A 21,414-nucleotide genomic window follows, 5' to 3' on the forward strand; every position below is an offset into this window, starting at 1 on the left:
TTACATATGCGCCCACTTCAGGAGTGCCTAGCACGTCAGTGGAATCAGGCTCAAGGACAGTTGAAAGACCTAGTGTTGGTGAGCGGTCGGGCATACAACTCTCTGCATTGGTGGAATCCACAAAACCTTTGCAAGGGCCGACCGTTCCAAGAGCCTGTTCCACAAATAGTACTGACAGCGGACGCGTCTCTCCAGGGTTGGGGAGCTCATGTACTCCACTACACAGTGCAGGGACTATGGACGACACAACAGAAGAAGATGCACATCAACCTTCTGGAACTGATGGCAATCTTCCTGGCCATGAAGGCTTTCAAAGTACATCTGTGCAACAAGGTCGTGTTGATCCGGACGGACAACATGACCGCAATGTACTACATACAGAAGCAGGGAGGGACACACTCTCCACAGTTGTCTCATCTGGCTCAGAGCATGTGGAAGTGGGCCATTCAGAGGAACATGTTCCTCATGGCGGAACACCTCCCCGGCAAGGACAACCAGATGGCGGATCTGCTCAGCAGACACAGCCACCAGATGCACGAGTGGGAGTTACACCCATCGGTACTCCAACCGTACTTCCAGCAGTGGGGTCACCCAGAAATAGACCTATTCGCGACAAGCGAAAACGCAAAATGCCAAAGCTTCGCCGCCAGATTCCCACACCCGCAGTCGCAGGGCAATGCGATATGTATGAACTGGTCCGGCAAATTTGCGTACGCTTTTCCCCCAGCGCCGTTGATACCGCTGGTGGCTCGCAAACTCCGACAACACTCCCTGACACTCGTCCTAGTTGCTCCCACGTGGGCACGCCAGCCGTGGTACACCACCTTCCTCGAACTTTCCGTGGTACCGCATCAAAGGCTGCGGATCAAACCCGCGCATTTGACGCAGAACCATGGAGAGGTTCAGCACCCAGATCCGCAACAGCTGAACCTGGCGATCTGGCTCCTGAAGTCCTAGAGTTTGGCTATCTCAATCTGCCACCTGACTGTATGGACATCATCAAGGAGGCCAGGAGACCCACTACAAGAGCTTGCTATGCAGCCAAATGGAAACGGTTCGTCATTTATTGCGGTAATAATGACTAACCCGCTGGACGCATCCATCCACAACATCATATGTTACCTCTTACACCTATACCGATGCAATCTGGCGTACACCTCTATACGGGTCCATTTGACCGCAATATCAGCCTATCTGCAAACCAGGCAGCACCTCTCTCTCTTCAGAGTGCCTGCCATCAAAGCATTCTTGGAAGGACTCAAACGAGTCATTCCACCTAGTCACCCACCGGCTCCAATGTGGAACCTCAACTTGGTCCTTACACGCCTGATGGGTCCACCCTTTGAACCTCTACACTCATGCGAGATTCAATTCCTTACCTGGAAAGTAGCCTTCCTGGTAGCGATCACTTCCCTAAGAAGAGTTAGTGAACTCCAGGCACTAACCGTTCAAGAGCCATTTATTCAGGTTCACGCCAACAGGGTCGTACTACGTACCAACCCCAAATTCATGCCCAAGGTAATATCGCAGTTCCACATGAACCAGACTATTGAACTGCCCGTTTTCTTCCAAAACCCACAAACTGTTGCAGAGAGGGCATTACATACACTAGATGTACGGAGGGCCCTCATGTACTACATCGACAGGACTAAACCCTTCAGGAAGACAAAACAACTGTTCGTTGCCTTTGCCCCACACCACAAAGGTAACGCCATCTCCAAAGCAGGGATAGCCAGATGGATAGTTGTGTATTCAAATCTGTTATCAAAAGGCAAAACGCACATTAACTATTCCACCACGAGCCCACTCAACACGCAAGTTGGGGGCTTCCATGGCCTTCCTAGGAAACATTCCCCTGCATGATATATGCAGAGCAGCCACATGGTCCACTACACACACATTTACAAAACACTATTGCGTAGATGTGCAGTCAAAACAGCAGGCAGCTGTAGGACAGGCTGTTCTCAAAACACTTTTTCAGACCGCTGCAGCTGGCACGGGTAGCCGCCGCCAATAGAGGGCACTGCTATGTATTCTATGCACAGATATGAATTCAGCAGCCCACATGCCTCGAACTGAATATGCTACTTACCAGTATGCATCTGTTCTTGGCATGTAGGGCTGCTGACATTCATATCGCCCTCCCTCCTCCCCGGCGCCTGTCGCAGCTGCAGCTCTCAGAATTATTGCAAGCATGGTCATCACTTTCTGTATCTACTCCATCACTGCCACAATGGCGAAAAACAATCTGAGGATGGAGAGGATGCCCATGCGCACTGTAGTCCAGGGGAGGAGTCACCTATCCAAGGATACTTCGAAGACTCTTCCAGGACAACAACGTGCAAACATCCGGACCCAACACTAGGCGGCGATCTATGCACAGATATGAATGTCAGCAGCCCTACATGCCAAGAACAGATGCATACTGGTAAGTAGCATATTCATTCTACGACCCCCGAAACTAAGTTACCAAAACAGTTTTACTTACCTGCAACTTAACACTTTGTTTTTCTAATAGGACTGAATGGTGGGATTTCTCTAAAAAATATTTTATGTTTTGAACTGTGTTGTACTGCACAAATAGTAATCAATTGCTTGCACTAGAGTTAACCTACTTAGAAATGTCCTGTGGTGTGTAAACTGTTAGGAGTGTTTATCATACCAAGCCAGAACTGTAATCCAAAATTAATCAAAAGTACTTACTAGCATTTATTAACTGTTTTCTCAACTGCAAAAAGTAATCTGAATGTTCCTGCAAATTCAGTATTCCCGGTTTTGCTGTAAGTAACATTTTATGAAGGTTTTAAATTACCTGCTATAAGGTAGAACTTGGTTCTAGGAATAAAATAACAACTTTTTATACAAACAGTTGGTCTGGATTCAGTCTTTGTGTGACATGTCTTGCCTGAGTGTGTACAACAAATGCTTAACAATATCCTCCTCATGAGCATGCTTGCTCAACCACACTACCACAAAAGAGCGGAAGCTATCTACTTTAGCCACTGCTATACTTGTGGAGATCAACAGGAGTTCACTAGGCGCACTGTTTTCGTGGAGCTAAGAACGTTACCAGGGAGCTGGCTTATAGTTAGGCTGCCCGTTATGTGGTTTTACTTGAGGAATTGATCTTTTATTTCCTTGTGAGACATGACGCGTACCTGACACTCGACTCGTTTGGATATTTGCTCTTTTATGACTACTGAAGGACCGAAGATACTATCGACCATCGCCTGTTTTACATATTTGATTCAAAGGCTTTCGTCTGAATAATTGACCATATCTTGGTCGGTCCCCACGTTACGGTGTTTTTCTATTCCGTATTTTTGTGAAATCTGGGATTTGATCACTAGACTATCATTGTGACTTGCTTTGATCTGCACAATTGCCTTGAAAAAGTCTGACTACGCATTTTGGTATAGACAAAACACGTGTTGGCTTGATTTCTAATATTTGCTGGGAAATTCAATATAAAGGAATAAAGAAGACGAATATACATCGATAGTGGATAATTTATTGAGAATACAATCATTCATTATTTGTATTTTGGGCGAAGAGCGCCAAATGTTACTGTACTAGGGAGTGCTATTACTGAATAATTTTCATTTGTATATGCAGGTTACTAGACTTGTTAGCACTGTTGGGTAATCAGTGCCATCAGTTTATACAGCACCCTAATTTTTGAAAATTGTCAAAGCGCTAATTATCATTGTTAATACTGACTGATATCACCTACTTTAAGTGCGGCTCATCCCTGTTGAGGAATTGCTATTACCCTCCATATTTAAATTAATACCTGTGGAGATCCACTGGACTCTTTGCACACTATACCCTACTTTGGTATAGTATATACAGAGACCGCTTCTTACAATCTGACAACAGAAGAGGCAGGAACAAGCACCAAACGGACAGTCGATGCCCAGCAACAGCAAACAGAAAACAAGCTTTGCAGTGCAATAGGTCTCACATCTGCGAGAGTTTGAGCTATTGGCATTGTAAATGACAATGCCTTTCATTTGTGTTTTGAAAACCTGCAAGCGGTGCATAAACAAGCACTTTGTACATACAGTTCTTGCTTAAACAAAGCAAGGCGCAGTTAATTCCAGCCTTGCTTCTCATAAATGACTAGAAGTGCTTAGTACGTGTTTACGCACCGCTTGCACGTTTTCAAAACGCATATAGAAAAATCCTTTGTCATTTACATTGCCAATAGCTTAAACTCTCGCAAATGCAAGACCTATTGCATTACAAATGCTTGTTGAGCTCTGAGACGGATGCGGCAGCAGCCATAGGAAGGCAGGCACTGTAACGCCACGCCGTGCGTTTCAAAAGCAAGAAGGAGGCAGCTGCAGCTATAACAGACCTGTCTTTGAGCACACAACAAATGGGGATAGATTTAGAGCCCTGTTTAGAACAGAGCTTTGTAAACCAGGGGTACTGGTGTCCAGTGCTTCAGCTTAAAGGAAGAAATAGTGCTCACAAGCTCTGAGTAACGCATGTAACGGGGGCAGTCCTTTAAAACGGGTGGAATTTTTAAAGCCCGTATCCTGAATGCAGCATATCTCGCAGAGCCACACAAGCGTTGCCTAGTCGAGACCTAAAGAGGGCAGGGGAGAAAAAAAATAACTACTATATAGAGAAATTCCAGATCCATACACCAGATGGTAGAATAATGCACAGAATTTGAATCCCGAAAATTCTTCAAGCTGTAAAATGACTCCTAAAAGTAAGTAACCATTTAGTTTACTAGACACTGGGAGATCTTGATCCACTCAAGATCATGGTTTAAGAAAAAAGGTACAGCCTTTTGTTAAGGTGTTTGAGTTGCCACCATCTCAGTTTACAGTTGGATATGCTGGTAGCATACTACATGTCAAATATAGTAAGGCCTGGTGCTTCGGAGAGGTGAGAGTAACTTCACCAATAGACGATATGGGAGCCCATAGTGCAGTCCAGTAAGGTAGTACCACAGTACAGTACTGTGATATGTGAACCTTTTTACAGCCAGACCGCCTAATGCTCCAGAATTTCAGCTAATGCTTTAGCCCCACCTTGTGCAATACAGACTGATGCAGTAAAAATTACGGAAAGTTTTGTTCTAGAAGACTTTATCTGGCCTCCTGTAGGTATGTCATAGACTGTAAGTAACTTCATCCATTTTACATTTACTCAGTATGAGCTACCAGGTTATGGACATTTTTTGAAGAAAAGCAGATGTGATGCTATATAGAAAACTAGTATGGTTTACTTAGACAGGCATCATTGATATACATTTGTGACTTGCATACAGTGTCTAGCTGAAGTTGAGATGAGTGAGAATTTAGCACTTACTAATCTATTTCGTGTAATTTGTTTTAGGGAAAACCTATCAAAGGATCTGTACTTGATGTCCCAAATGGATGGCGATCAGTTTGTTCCAATTTGGACAATTGCCAGCATGGAAGGCGTGAAGAAGTTAACCACCGATGTGGACCTTATTTTAGAAGTATTACGGTGTAAGTGTGAATTGTTAGAAAACCTGTCAACCATTGTTAGATAATTGCTTGAATTTGAAATGGCAAAGATCAGGAGTCTTGGGGCAATAAGTTGATTCAGATAAGATGGCATGAAAAACATATTTTAGTTGTAGTTCCTAGCTAAATCTTCATGATGTGGTGGACGGGCAGCTAGTTTTTAAATTTTTTTTAATTTTATTTCATTGGCCTTTTTAGAACAATAAGACAAAGGTGGAATGTGTTAATCATTAGTCATGAGATTGCTAGGATCTCCTGTTGTAAAAACCATATCCAACTCCTGATCTAATGCTGGTTTTTAATTCCAAAGTGATGCATGATTTGTACCATTGGTACAGATAAAACTAAACACAAACCGATTTTAATTGTATATGCTGTCTTTCGTAATCTAGAAGTTAGCGAAACTGAAAGCCTTCAAGGTAATGGAACAAGCTCCCACTTAATTTTCATAGGTGCTGTTTAGTTCAGCTTAGATGGTGCTTGAAATATGAAGCTGTTAAATCTGTTTGTAGTAGTGACCTTTGAACTCTCAGTTCTACATGCACTAAGAGTTTAAGCAGTGGTTCACTGCTGCCTAACAGACAAGGGAGGGTGGCTGCCTTGTAGGGTGGAATGACCGCTACCTCTGCCCACCCCTCTCACTCCTAGACCTGCTAGACCACAGATGAACACACCTTTAAGGGGCTGGCGTGTTAGTAGCAGGCTGCTGTACATTTAATGCATGCGAAACTTAAAAAGCAGCTTACTGATAAGTCACCTACATTGTGATAGCAGGAAAGCAGTGTTGTATTAAACTTTCACACGTTGAGGCATTAAGTTGGTGGTATGTTCTTTATAATGCTGTTCATGAAATGGTTTATATCTGAAGCGTTCCTCTAGCTACCACCTGGTCTTTACTTTTGTTTTCCTTTGATATTTTCCTTCTACTGTTGCTGAATCTGCTGTATAGGGTCTGACCAAATAATCCAGTTTGATCATTACTAATTTGTATCTTTTACAACTTTTTCACATTGTTTCAAGTTAACATAGCTTCTTAGAAATGTTATGTTGAAAAGTTTTTCTGACGAGATTTAATTTAATATTTAGCTTCCCCATTGGTGCAAGTTGACGAGAAAGGCGAAAAAGTGAGACCAAACCATAAAAGATGTATAATAATTCTTCGTGAGATCCCAGAAACTACACCAGTTGAGGTACATGAAATGTTTTTGTTTAAAATTATTTATGGAGTGTTGTCCTTGTTTACGAGGATGTTGCTGTGTGTCAAAATGGGCTGTTAGCCTTTAAAACCTGACTTTCTGGACTAGTTCACTTTGGAAAAAGGATGCCTGGGAGCGGGCAGGCAGAGTGAAAGTCTGAATCTGATTCGCAGGAAGAAGGCGAAGTAGAGGCCTGATACCCCACCATGCAGTGATCCTTAGAACAGTTCAGTGAGAGGTAGGGTAGATTCAACGTTCAGAAGTCTGAGGTGGAGCCAGTGTACCAGTGAATTCCTGCAAATATTGGTCTGTTTATTTAGTTTTTTTAGACTGATGTGAATTTGTCGACTTGAGAACTATTATATATAAGACTTTATGAATAGCCTGTTTGTTATGTTTTTATTTTCTTCAGGAGGTTAAAGCATTATTTCAAAACGAAAACTGTCCAAAAGTGATAGGCTGCGAGTTTGCACACAATAATAACTGGTACATCACATTCCAGTCTGATACTGATGCACAACAGGTAATTATATTTTATCTTTTCTAAGCATTGCCTTCCAAAAATTTGTAACCGTTTGTCCTATAGTGGGCTATTGTTTTTTTCCTGTTGCTCTTGAAGTAAAAAAAGTGAAGTGACTTTCTTCAGAAACATCACAGACCAAGAACACCCATTCGTGTGAATGTGATCTGGTGTAAAGTGTGTTTATGCAAGCTGAAGTTACTTTGAATAGCCTTTTGTTCAATTCTAGGAATAATTTTGGTGGAACTTCTTTAGACGGGAAATTGTGTTTACAGTTGTGTCAAACATTGCAAAAAACATTTTATGGCACCCTCTTAAACAAGACTGGACAAAACCCTTGGATGTAGGATGGTAGAAGTGTTTTAATAGCTACAAGTTTAGCACAGCTGTATCATTCAGTGGAAATCTATTGTAAAGTAGTTATTCCTTTTTTTAATTATAATAAAGTATTGAATTACATTATGCGCTTAATTCGTTAATGGATGATATATGCTTGTGAAAATCTATCCTTGGTGGAATGGTTGAGTGGTATGGTTAGCTTGGAAATACAGTTGAAATAAAAGAAGGGCATATTAGAATACTTAACGCATATTTGAAGCTCCTTATTTATAATGGCACCAATGAAGTGTTAGTGTGGGATTGAGAGCAACGGTTCCTTGTGATGACAGTATGTCGAAGCGAGGGTCCAAGGGGTAACACTGACTCAGCGCCAGGTTTCTGATCTACTAATCTACCTTCTAGTTTTTCTTTCTCTTATTCTTTATTTTCCTAACACTTGACGCTGCTGTGTGCTGACCCTGACCCAGTGACCTGATAAGATTATGAGATCTGAAGGAACCTTTGTTTCTGGTGATTTTAGTGTCTTAGTTTAGTCAGAGCAGCAAAAGTGTTTAGACGTGATTGATACTTTGGATGATTATGTAGATAGCTCCTCCTTAAAGTTGAGAAATTTAGCTTAAGGCAGCATGTGTTTTTGTACTTGAGTCTTTATAGTGACCTATTTGGTATATCTTCTGCATTTTTTAGTACTGTTGGGTGGCAGTGAGTTTAGGAAAATGCCCCTTTTTGTCAAGGTCACTCAAACGTTTTGCTCACCAATGCTGGTTTCATTCTGGAAGTGCACTGAAAGCTTGCTAACCAGACCCCAGTGCCAATGCTCCTTCCCTAAAACAAGGTAACACATATAATTGTGATACAATTGACTTATTCTTTGGCATCCCTGGAAGTCACTAGTAAATGGTACACCGGGTCCCTAGGGTACGAGGACCACAGAAGGTCCCCAAGGACTGCAGCATTTTATGCTACCCTGAGGGACCCTCATACAAATTTCATGCAGTCTGCCATTTCAAGCTGCTTGACATGGTGCAAATATTGGTGAAAACACGACATGGCTCACACACCCCTGTGGGCAATGCCCAAGTCACTGTATATGATATGTCACCCCTACAGCAGGCATTACAGCCTTAAGGCAGGGTGCTTTATATTCTATTTGAGTACTGTAGGAAGCTGATTCTATATAGTGGACCAAAACGAGGTACACTGTGTAGTGTCTCTAGGCAACCCTTATTGGTTTACAGAGGCACAAATGTTAACAGAAAATGCTCTCTTTTGTGGTATTGTGGGTGAGTGTTTTGGGCTAAATGGGGGTTAATGCTAAGCATTTGTTGTACTTACAGAGGCAATAAAGGACCAGAATAAATCTGAAACCTATTTCGAAAAATACTTTTATATAAATTTTAATACCAAGAACGTCATCGGGTATTTTTATTCCTTTTTAAAAAAAATTAAAACAGGTAAGTTAAATGTTCACTTTAATGAGTCTGTGCGCAGCAATGCTTTCCTAGGGGAGAAAAAAAGGCATATGTTGCATACAGTAATTTGTTTGTTTCCGGGGGTCTCCTTTAAGATTTAAGGTCATAAGGGGGTGGGCATAAAAGTGCAGAGATGTTGGTCGGGTTTAGTAGCTTTGCGAGCGAAGCCATTGGAAAGAAGTGGGGCCACATAAAAACAGACTGCAAAGGGGATCTTGTGGAGCAGTCCGGGAGCACCTAACAGGGGGGCATGGGTCACAAGGGTCCTGGGAGCAAAAATGTTGTCAATTTTCGGGTCACAGGCTACGATGGTGTGTACTTGGGTTGGCTGGGCTGTGTTCTAAAGTCCCCCGCCAGTTGAAGGTGCAAAATCAGGACAGCTGCATGACTCTTAAGTGGGTTTCTGCAGTGCTGATGTCCCTTGGCTGCTGATCGGTCTTGGTGCAGTAGGAGTCCAGATTGGATTCACACAGGTCTAGTTTGCTTAAAGTGGTCCGATACACCGGGTATTGGTGTTCAGTGGCTCTTTGGTGACTGCAAGGGAGTATCTCCTCTACTCCAAAGGAGATTGCTGGCAATAACCGGAGTTCTTGGCAGATGCTCAGCTGCAGTCACTTGGTCACGATAATCAATACTGGTGTATACAAGGTTTTGCACCAAATGTCCACAGCAAGTCTTCAGTTTTGTTTTTTCGCTGCTCTGTCCTGTTCAGGATCTATTGAATCTACGTTCCTGGCATCAGGTGTTCCGCCTATATAGTCCAATTAGGGTTTTAAGGGATGTGATGGGTAGTAGCCAGTGGACTACTTGCCTTTAGGGTTATTCCACCCCCCTATATGATCACTTCCTGTGAGAAGTGAGCATAACCCTGACCCAGCGAGACAAATTCCACAAAAAACTAAGATGGTGGTAGTATTTTATTTTTTAGGTTCCCATCAGGTATCCCAACATAGGGGTGGTACTAGCCCAATAGGGAACACACCTTCTGACTTGCTCATTTTCCTGCCTTTTTTGGCCCCAAATGGGCCTGGGGCTAAGGGTAGCATTTCCCCGGTCTGGAAAAGCCTTTGGTCGCATATCAAAGGCGGCAGAGGCCTTTGAAACCTCCTGACTTGGTATGATAATTACTTGGCCATCCTGCTGGGATGAGGTGAGAACAAGCAGGATACACCATGTCATGCAGTCTGCAGTGGCAGTTTGCAGGAGTGTGGTGAGGTATCCCTTAGGGTGGCACAATACACACAGCAGCCCTTAGGGACCCTCTTTAGCCTCCCTGTCCTAGGTGCCAGGGGTACCATTTACTAGGGACTTACAGGGGGTGCAGATCTGGCACTGGGGCCCTGGATAGCAGGAACCTAGTGCACTAATGTCAAAATTGCTTCAAATACCTGGCAAAACGTGGGGGTGACAATGTAGAAAAGGGGCACTTTATTACAAGGACTTATCTGCATGAGCAGATATGGCCCTGTGATGTCTAGTTCCGTTGGTGGATATTTCAACTGAAAAGGAAAGCCATCTTTAGGTATGTACTGGGTACTGGTCAAAACGAGTTACCCAGCTACGTATTGGCTTCACTGAAATCTATGGCACCTTGGATTAGAAAATCTATACTGACTCCAGTATAAGATTTAATATACCATGCAACCAGAGGACACCTTGGAGGTGCCCCCTGAAACCTGCCAGCCTTTAGTGTGCTGGCTGACTGGTGTAGTCCAGCCTGCCAACACAGACTGGTTTCTGAGATCCACACACCCCACACCCCCTTTGCATGTGGGTCCCCACTCTCTGAGGTCAAAAACCATGCCTACTCCGGAGGAAGGTATACCAGCAGGATGGCTAGTGATTTAGCATATTGGGGCCAGGCACTACAAAGTTCCTGCCACTTTTGATATGCAACCCTGGTATCCCCCAGACTCTGGAGATGCCACCCCCCTACCCTGAGGTCCATTTCACACCAACACAGGCAGGAAGATTAGCTATGCAGGAGGCATGTTGCACACACCATATTGTCACACCCCTAAGGAAGGGTTCCACCATATTGTGTTTGGTAGAACTAATAACTCTGGGACAGGGTTATGCCCAGTCCTTACAGGAAGTGGTCATATTGAGGGTATAGTGACCCCAAGGCTAAGTCGCCCATTAGCTACTACCCTTAACACTCCTAAATCTAGTATTTAGGGAAGCCACTGGCACCAGGAAAGAAGAGTTGGATTCCTCAAAGAGGAAACGAATGAGCCTTAAACTAAGGTGCAGGCACTGATTTGGCACCAACCCTGTCCCAATAGTTGCAATAAAGACTACTTGTCCTGCAGCTGTTCAACATCCAAAAGTCTGGGAGTGCTGCCAGCACTTCAGAAAACAGGCAGCATCTCCCATGGAGTGGTGGAGCTACTTACCTACACTGAAATGCAAGATCCGATTTACTGAACCGCTGCTGCCCGGCCTCACCAACGCAGCAGCCACCCAGGAGGAGGTGTTCTGAGGTCCTCCCCGTATTCCCAACGAGCAACGAGACGCTAGATCCTCCAAGAGCCCTCCAGCACCAATACCTGGGGTACTAGGCCCCTTGCAGCAGCCAAGATTTGTTGGTGGTTCAATTCAGACACTGACCCAAAGGTGACCAACCAGCCGATCAGGGACGTCTGCACTGCAAAAGGCGACATCCAGAGTGACTCTGCTGTCCTGTTGTGTGGCCATCTCCAGGTCGTCACCTGAAGCAAGTGTCTTGACTGCGGTGACTAGACACCTCAAATACCTCTGCACCTGAGCCCCAAAGCAAAGTCCAAGTGAAAAGATGGGCTCTCTAGCACCCAGAGACCTCCATGTCTTGAACTCACCTTTGAGTTCTGCGGACTAGTCCCTTAGTCCCTGCCTGCAGTCTTTTTCTGCAGGCTCAATGGAAGTGTCTCTGTCCACTGCGACCCGCTGGTCCAAAAGACCACTGCACACAAGCCCACAGCCTAAGTCCAGATCAACTGACAGTGCATCCCGGCTCTGGAGGTCCTAAAGACCGGAGCCCCCTTCTGGTTTTTTTAAGACAGGTCCCCCCCTCCCTCCAGCCTCCGCTTGCAGCTTTTTAGCAGGTACAGTTTCCCATTGATTTCACAGGGCGCCATGACACCAAAAAGCACGTCTGCACTCGGGTGCCCCAGAGTTGACTTTAGGGTTGTCTTGGACCGTGATTCCCCCCTTTCCTTAAGTCCTGCTGAAGAACAGTCCTAGAAGTCCATGACAAGTAGTCCTATGCAGTGCCTGTTATCCCCACAGGTTAAGATTCCCACAAATACAGTATCATCAATTTTTTTTGATGATCTTTCTTAAAAAGTGCTTACCTGATCACAAAGACCTTGGTGCATAAAATAATATAAAAATCTGTATCTTAATAAATTGGTGTCTAATTTCTATTTGTCACATTTATTGACTGTGTACAAAAAATGCCCAACACTCCCCTTTGATTAGCCCAAGCTGCTCGACAACACTACCACAAAATAGTTCCCTATACTCTCTACACAGTGTACTTCGTTTTAGTGCACTATATAGAGGCAGCTTTCTACAGTGAGCATGTGTAATTGAAATATAAATACTTGTGCTACAAAAGAGGAAAATGATCCAGTTAAACAATAGGAAACATATTTTTGATGCTGATCGCATGGGCATTTATCAGATTGAGATCTCTTCTGCGGATAGGTCAAATTGCCCATCAGCTAAGGGCCCACATGACTAATCTGTTATTAAGATGAATGCCTTTATTGAAAAGCATTTTATTTTCCTGTCATTTGACAATTTTCTTATCCATATAGAGCCACTAACAGTTGAGTAATTAAACGGTATAGTTTTTGTTTTGATGTTGTAAATGTGACCACTATTGAGCAGTGACTTATGGATGACAGTGAAGAGGAAGTGTCCCATTGCACACTCATTCCTTCCCACACAGTTTTGTTACTAGTTTAATTAAAAGCAATGCCGCAAAATAGCTTATCTGAGGAACTTGGAACAGCTTGAAACTTGCAAAAGTTAATCCACCGGACTTCATAGCATTTTCTAGATGCCCTGGTCTACCCCTTTTTACAGCATGGTTATGGTACTCAAATATTGACTCAGGATCTTACTTCGCAGATTTTAGTAAGTGATACATAAATTTGCCCACCAGACCTTTTACTGCACTTGTAGTCTGCTGTTCTCTGATAATACTGGTAGCTAAATCTGGAAAAGCTTGTTCTTGGCAAACTAACTCCAGAGTTTTGTAATTTCAGTTAAGCTTGTGCCTGTTCTTGGGAATGCAGCAGTCTCCTTACTTATCTCAGCTTATGCTGATTTTTTTTTTTTTTTTTTTAGCAAAGCTGAACTTCTTCCTCTGAAGAGGATTAATGTGCAGTTGGGTAATTACTGCTGCAAAAGCCTGGCTTGGGTTTAAATTTTCATATATGGTCTGATTTGTAGGGTTGTTTAAACACGCATTCAGTTTGACTGAATAAAAAAATTCTATATTTTCTTTTTTGCAGGCATTTAAATATCTAAGGGAAGAGGTCAAAACCTTTCAGGGCAAGCCAATAATGGTAAGATCTGTGCACTTATAAACAGATTTTCTTCAAGTTATTTTGCAGCGCACCAAATGTCTGGGTGGGAATTCCTGAGTAACATTGGACTCAATTCTTCACTTCAACAGAAGTTTCCAAATCTTTCAAAGTATCAATTTTTGAACGAAACGGCTTGGGCAGTTTACTTCTGCTGTTTAGAGATGACCTGTAAATCTAATATCTGGATTTGTGTTTTGAAGGCCAAAGGATTTGTAATAGGTTTAGGTAATCTCAGTTAAGACAAAGAAGTAATGATATTCCGCCGTATACTGGTGTCATTGAGTTTTTCTGTGTAACTGGTCATTTTGTTAATGTTTATTGAAGTAAACTAAGAAGTTTTTGTATGGTAAATGTTAAATATACTTCTATAGCATGCGTCTACCCATAGGTGTCATGGCGCTTGCAGATCAGGAGCTACTAAGCTAGAGCGTTACTGATAGCTAAACAGCCAAATGTTATGTCTCAAACTAGAGATTTGTCATGGTCTTTGGAGATCTATTCCTCGAATAATCAGCAGCCTGTCAACCAGAGTGTTGTGATGCACCTTGGAATATTTCTCAACATCCATCAAGTATCTGGCCCTGCAAATATTGTAACCACGGTTTTGACCTTTTTTCAAAATAAGAGTTCTAGTATGCCCTTTAATTAAATACTTTACATTGACTGTAGATTTAATTTGATCAGAAATCTATTCACATTGTGCATCTCAATACAATTCATAAAATGTTTGAGGCATAATAGCTGCAGATCACACACTGTGCATAGATTGCCATCTGGTGTTGGGCCCGGATGTTTGCACTTTGTTGTATTGGAATAAGTCTTTGGAAGTCACGAGAGAGGTGACTCCTCTTTTGGACAATAGTGCGCATTGGCATCGACTCCATCGTCAGATTGTTTTTTTTCTGCCATCGGGCTCGGATGGGTTCATCGCGCTCCAGTTCGGTGTTATCGTTCTACCTTTCGACGCGCAATCCTTCACCTATTCTTCGTTATTTCTATCGCGTTTCCCATTCGATGCGCATCTCTCAACTTTAATTCTTCGATTCTGGTCGTCGATGCAGGCCTTTGGGCCTAGCTGCGCCATTAGGCCTTTGGCTCATGGAAAGGACTCCTTTCAAAAAGTGTCCTCAATGTGGATCCAAGTTTCCACACGCCAATCTTCATGAGGTTTGTAACATCTGCTTTTCTCCCGAGGCCAAAGACTGTCCAGCTTGTACCTCTTTCTGCTCCAAGAAAACTATTCCGGATCGTCTAGCTCGAAGAACCATGGCTCGATCATAGACAGCGATACCGCACGATATCTTCCAGGAAGGCATCAACGTACCGGAGCAGATCCAAGAGGGCAACTTTAGCGCCTCTGAAGCCGACGACTCCGTCGAAGACATCAATCCAGGGCAGCGGGTCGTAAGTACTGATGTCAACCTTCTCCTCCCCCCCCCCCCCCCCCCCCCATTCCGAAAAAGGCTTCGTTCACACCTTCACTTTCGAGCCTAGGTGCACACCAGGACAAATCTTCCCACGCCCTGCCTTCGGGCTCGGCAAAGAAGTCGATACATAAGCCTCCAGGCCACTCTGGATCGAACCAGCCTACCGTCTGTGCCGAAACCCATCCCCGGCACCAAAGAAGAAACCACTGCCTCCCTCCACCGACGCCTGGTTCTACATCGGCGCCTTCGGCACCGAAATCCACTTTTATGAACGTCCCGACTCCCAAAAAATCGTTGTAACCAACCAAACCACCGGTTCCAAAGACCGCGGGCGCTCAACCTTCGGATCCGAAAAAACCATCGGAACCAAAGAAACAACCGGTTCCGAAGACCCCACCGGAACCCGGGAAAACTCCAGATTCCAAACCTAAGGAGCACAAAACGACTACAAAACTGTTGCCACACAATCACACCCGAATAAATCTGCACCAAAACAATACTCCAGAGGAGGAGCTTTTTCGACCTGATACAAAACACTCTCCAAATAGAACCCAAGACATGTCAACATGTGCTTAGTACTTCCAGGATGAGGAAAATGGATAAACCTGTACCAGCTCCACACCCTTTAAAGAAGAGCAACATTGCCACTTCTCCTTTAAGGATTCCTTCTCCACCTCCTCCTACACACCACTCTCCTACCCCATCTCCAGTACCCTCACCATCTCCTCCACCTCAGGATGAAGACCACACCTCTGAGGAGTAAGGGGGATGATCAACCTTTAGGGGAACCTAGTCCTCCTAGTACCCCAAAGAACCCATGGGACGATTATGGCATACCAGATGTTCCTGACACACCACAGGATGACATCTACCCATGTAGGCCATCCCCTTCAGAGGATACTATAGGATTCACTCAGCTCACACAGAGTAGCAGAATACCACGGTGTGAACTTGCACACAGACCTCGTAGAGTAATATTTCCTCATGGACTCTTTTGCACCATCTCAAAGGTCCACTTCCATTTTCCCAATGTTAAGTGTTTAAGGATCCTGTAAGGGCCAGAGTCAATAACCCCAGGGTAGAAAAGAAGTAAGTCTGCCCCAGCTGGCCCTGTTTATATTAAAGGGCAGCTACCCTTGGATTCCTTAGTAGTCTCCAACGCCAGGAAAAGGGCAACTCCCAAACCACAGGCAATGCTCCACCTCCTGATAAGGAGTCAAAACAATTTGCATCTGATAAAAGAACTGCGTCCCAAGCAGCCAACATATGGAGAATTGCCTATACACAGGCTTTGCTGGCTAGGTATGATAGGGCACACTATGATGAGCTAGAGATCCTACTACAACACCTTCCTGATCAATATAAAATACGAGCCAATGATCTCATCCAGGAAGGCAAACTCACAACTAATACCTCAATTTGTTGTGCTCTGGATGCTGCAGACACAGCATCCCGAGCTATTAATACCAATGTCCTTTTACGTAGACATGCGTGGCTACGTGTTTCGGGCTTCAAACCCGAGGTTCAAACTACTATACTAAACCAACCATTTGACCAGGAACACTTATTTGGGCCCTCTGTAGATTCAGCTTTGGAGAAGATGAAAAAAGATAGTGACACTGCCAAGTCAATGGGAGCTTTGCAATCTCACTCCCAGAAGTTCCTTTCGTCGCTCCTCTTATAGGGGCACCTTTAGAGGTTTTACCACTGATAACCTCTCCACTTCGTACAAAAGTCCCACCCAGACCTCATCTACCAGAGGTTATTACAGAGGAGGCTACAGGGGCAATAACAACAAGGGTAGAGGCAAAACTACCAATACTCGCACCGCCTCCACCCCCAAACCATGACTTCCCTCCTCTCCCCCTGGACCACTCTACTCCGGTCGTGGGAAAATTGCTACAGTTCCTACCTGTCTGGAACAACATTACCATGGACAGGTGGGTGAGACAAATCATCCAATCAGGTTATTGCCTAGAACTCATTTCAACTGCCCCAAACATACCACCCAAACAGCGTCCAATGTCAACAGAACACTTAACGCTTCTAAAACAAGAGGTGCTCTCCCTCCTAGAAAAACATGCAATAGAACCAGTTCCCCTTCACCAAAACACAGGGGTTTACTCCCTGTACTTTCTCATTCCAAAGAAGGACGGAACCCTGAGACCCATCTTAGACCTCAGACCATTAAACCTCTACAATCAGACCATTTTCATATGATCACTCTTCAAAAGGTCCTCCCTCTACTCAAACAAGGCGACTTCCTTGCCACCTTAGATCTCAAGGACTCATACCGCCACATTCCCATTCACCCTGCTTACCGGAAATATCTTCGGTTTGTAGTGGACGGTCCGCGTTACCAGTTCAAGGTTCTCCCATTTGGAGTCTCCACAGCACCCAGAGTCTTCACAAAATGTCTGGCAGTGGTAGCAGCCCACTTAAGACGACAAATTCACTTCTTCCCATATTTGGGCGACTGGCTCATAAAAGCCAAGTCGCATACCCAGTGTGTAAATGGCACACACGCCACAATCCAGCTACTTCACGACTTGGGGTTTACCATAAACCTCAGTCTCACCTCCAACCGTCCCACATCCAACAATCTCTAGGTGCCACAATAAACACCCCAAAAAAAACTTGCATATCACAGTCCAGCCAGGATAGGAAGCATGCAAGCCCTTGTATCAAAATTCCAGCCGCAACACTCACTTCCAGCTCAAGTGTTTATGCAACTAATAGGGATGATGGCCTCTTACAAATTCATAGTACCTCATGCAAGACTCCAGATGCTTCCCTTACAGGAATGCTTAGGACGTCCGTGGAACCAAGCTCAAGGTCAATTAACAGATCTGGTGTTGGTGGACGGCCGCACACATCACTCTGCAGTGGTGGAACACCCAAAACCTTTCCAAAGGGCGACTGTTCCTAGAGCCGGTTCCACAGATTGTGCTAACAGCAGACGCATCGCTCACCGGATGGGGAGCTCATCTACCTTACACCATACAGGGTACATGGACACCTCCGCAAAGGCTACTCCACATCAGTCATTTGGAGTTACTAGCAATCTTACTGGCATTAAAATCATTCCAGAAACAGATATCAGGCAGAGCGGTCTTAGTCCGTGCGGATAATATGACAGCAATGCACTATTTACAAAACCGGGGGGGGGGGGGTCGTCACACTCTCTGCAGCTCTCTCAACTAGCACAGAGCATCTGGAGGTGGGCTATTCCTCAACCTATTCCTTTTAGCCCAACATCTTCCAGGAATTCAAAATCACATGGCAGATCTGTTAAGTCGTCCAACACAACAAATTCACGAGTGGGAACTTCATCCACAAGTTCTTAAACCGTTTTTCCAAATGTGGGGGCAGCCAGAGATAGACCTCTTCGCCACACATTACAACACAAAATGCCTAAGCTTTGACGCCAGATATCCACACCCATTGTCCAAAGGCAATGCGATATGGATGAATTGGTCAGGCAGATTAGCCTACGCTTTTCTGCCTCTCCCACTCATTCCATAAGTGGTGCGCAAGCTGCAACCCCAGTCACTAACACTGATCCTAGTTGTTGCAACATGGGCCAGACAACCATGGTACACAACATTGCTGGAACTATCAGTATTTCCGCACCAAAAACTACACCTCTCCCCACAGCTCTTAACACAGAACCATGGAGAGATCAGACATCCAGATCCAGCACAGCTCAACCTGGCGATCTGGCTCCTGAAGTCCTATAATTTGGTCACCTCAGTCTTCCACCTGATTGTATGAACGTTATCAAAGAAGCTAGGCGCCCCACCACTAGGGCCTGTTATGCAGCCAAGTGGAAAAGATTTGTTATATACTGTAACAACATCAATCCTCTAGATGCCTCCACTTAACACATCATATGTTACCTGCTGCATCTTCAAAGATGTAATCTAGCATGCACATCAATTAGATTACATCTCGCTGCCATTGCAGCTTACCTACAAAATAGACATCTGTCATTGTTCAAGGTACCTGGCGTTAAAGCATTTTGGAAGGCCTCAAAAGAATAATTCCTCCCAGTGTACCACCCTTCTCAGTGTGGAATCTAAACATCGTCCTCACAAGATTAATGGGTCCTCCATTCGAACCTCCGCATAAATGCGAGCTACAACTTCTTACATGGAAAGTCGCTTTCCTTGTGGCCATTACATCTCTTAGAGTCAGTGAGCTACAGGCACTAACTATTCAAGAACCATTTTTACAACTCCATCATAACAAAGTGGTTCTCAGGACAAATTCCTTCCTAAAGTTATATCTCCCTTTCATCTCCACCAATCTGTTTAGTTGCCAGTGTTCTTCTCGCAACCACAAACAGTAGCAGAAAGAGCTCTTCATACTCTAGACGTAAAAAGAGCACCTCTTTACTATATTAACAGAACAAAACCTATTCAGAAAACAAAACAACTTTTTGTATCCTCCTCACCACCATATAAAGGCAATCCCATATCAAAGTCTGGAATTGCAAGGTGGATTGTCAAATGTATACAAATTTGGTATCACAAAGCAAAACGTACAGTCTATTTCTCCCCCCCCCCCCCCCCCCCCTCCCCTAAAGCCCACTCTACCCGCAAAATAGGGGCTTCAATGGCATTTTTAGGGAACATTCCCTTAGATGATATCTGCACAGCTGCTACATGGTCTACACCGCACACATTCACAAAACACTATTGTGTAGATGTGCAGGCAAAGCAACAAGCTAGTGTGGGCCAGGCTGTATTCAAAACGCTATTTCAAACTACTGCAGCAGATACTGGTGGTCGCCGCTAAGGAGGAGTACTGCTATGCAATCTATGCACAGTGTGTGATCTGCAGCACATATGCCTCTAACGGAAAATGCTACTTACCAGTATGCATCTGTTCTTGGCATGTAGAGCTTCAGATTCACACACGCCCACCCACCTCCCCGGCTACCTTTATCTGTTCCAGTATTATCTTAATTAGATACAACATATATGGACATCTATTTCTGTTTATCACAAAACTCCTTCATTTCCCTTCTTGGCGAAAAAACAATCTGAAGATTGAGTCGATGCCCATGTGCACTATTGTCCAAGAGGAGTCGCTGCCTATCTCGTGACTTCCAAAGACTTATTCCAATACAACAAAGTGCAAACATCCGGGCCCAACACCAGATGGTGATCTATGCACAGTGTAGATCTGCAGCTCTACATGTCCAAACAGATGCATATTGGTAAGTAGCATTTTCCTTTTCCTTCCTATTGCAAAAGCCATAATTGATTAGTTAACCTAAGAGTGACTCATTTCTCAAATTTTTTTCCTATAGTGCCTTTGGCAAGTGCATTGCTCTAATGAGTTTGTAATCTCATATTTTTGCTTAACAGGCGAGGATAAAAGCCATCAATACCTTCTTTGCAAAAAATGGATACCGGGCAGTGGACTCAAGTGTGTACACTCAGCCTGTTCAAACACAAGCACAGTTTGCTTCGCCACTCTTTATGCAGCCTGTATATAACCCTCAACAGCAGTACTCCATCTATAGCATTGTGCCTCAGACCTGGTCTCCGAACCCTACACCTTACTTTGAAACCCCACTGGTAAGTAGCACGTCAATCAATGAAACCTATATGTTTTTTAACTTTATAATTTCTCAGCAATTACATACAGGGAAATCAACAAATAACTGAGCATGTCACACAAAGGGGGAATAAAAACATATTTAGTTGCCATACAATATTACTGGAAGATGCCTAATACAATAATGGCAGAGGACTTATAAATCAGTTATGTCATCTGCAGAATCAACCATGAACACAAAATAATTATGCAATGGTTTTCAAATATCTTTAGTCCTTGATGTAATTGGTTGTAGTGAGGCGTATAATTCAGAAGTAGTGTCACAACTAGACAAGTCTTTCAGCCAAGCTGCCATTGTGGGGGGTGGAATGTGCAATGGGGGGAAATGTAGTAAAATTTGGAGTTTGACTAAAAGTAGTGCTATGGCAGTGAACTGGTACAGCCCCAGTGGAAGTGACTTAACATACTCCAATAAAGTCATAAGGAGGTCAGCTGAAAGATTGTCGAATCATAAGGGATGGGGTGGATAAGATATCCTTCCAGTAGGTTGCAATCGTCTCCTGTCCATGTCAAATGGAAGAAGTCTGTATGGTCTGCCCGACATTTCGAGCTTTTGTGAGATCTGGTAGGGTCAAATTTCGCCAGAGCGACATGGGTAGTGTAGGCTCTGTGCAGATACTTGTGATGTACTAACTTATGCTGGTGATTACCCAACGCAAGTTTAGTTTGCGTTCCACAGTAGTACCATACCTTATCCAATATTGGTGTACCCAGATCATGTTCCCATGCCAAACTTGCCTTCTCC

General features: G+C 44.0%; 1 protein-coding gene across 3 annotated transcripts in view; it reads left to right on the forward strand.

Moving 5' to 3' along the window:
• LARP4 (La ribonucleoprotein 4) overlaps positions 1-21,414 on the forward strand; it is a 248,711-nt gene that overhangs the window by 94,423 nt on the left and 132,874 nt on the right. For all 3 annotated transcript variants that reach the window (XM_085654536.1, XM_085654538.1, XM_085654537.1), the window contains 5 exons: positions 5,356-5,492; positions 6,597-6,700; positions 7,119-7,229; positions 13,540-13,593; positions 20,417-20,629. In XM_085654536.1, the coding sequence (XP_085510662.1) occupies positions 5,356-5,492; positions 6,597-6,700; positions 7,119-7,229; positions 13,540-13,593; positions 20,417-20,629 (619 nt within the window). The remainder of the gene's footprint in view (positions 1-5,355; positions 5,493-6,596; positions 6,701-7,118; positions 7,230-13,539; positions 13,594-20,416; positions 20,630-21,414) is intronic.

This window comes from Triturus cristatus, chromosome 4_1 (genome assembly GCF_964204655.1).
Source record: "Triturus cristatus chromosome 4_1, aTriCri1.1, whole genome shotgun sequence".
In the NCBI taxonomy this organism is placed as follows: Eukaryota; Metazoa; Chordata; class Amphibia; order Caudata; family Salamandridae; genus Triturus; species Triturus cristatus.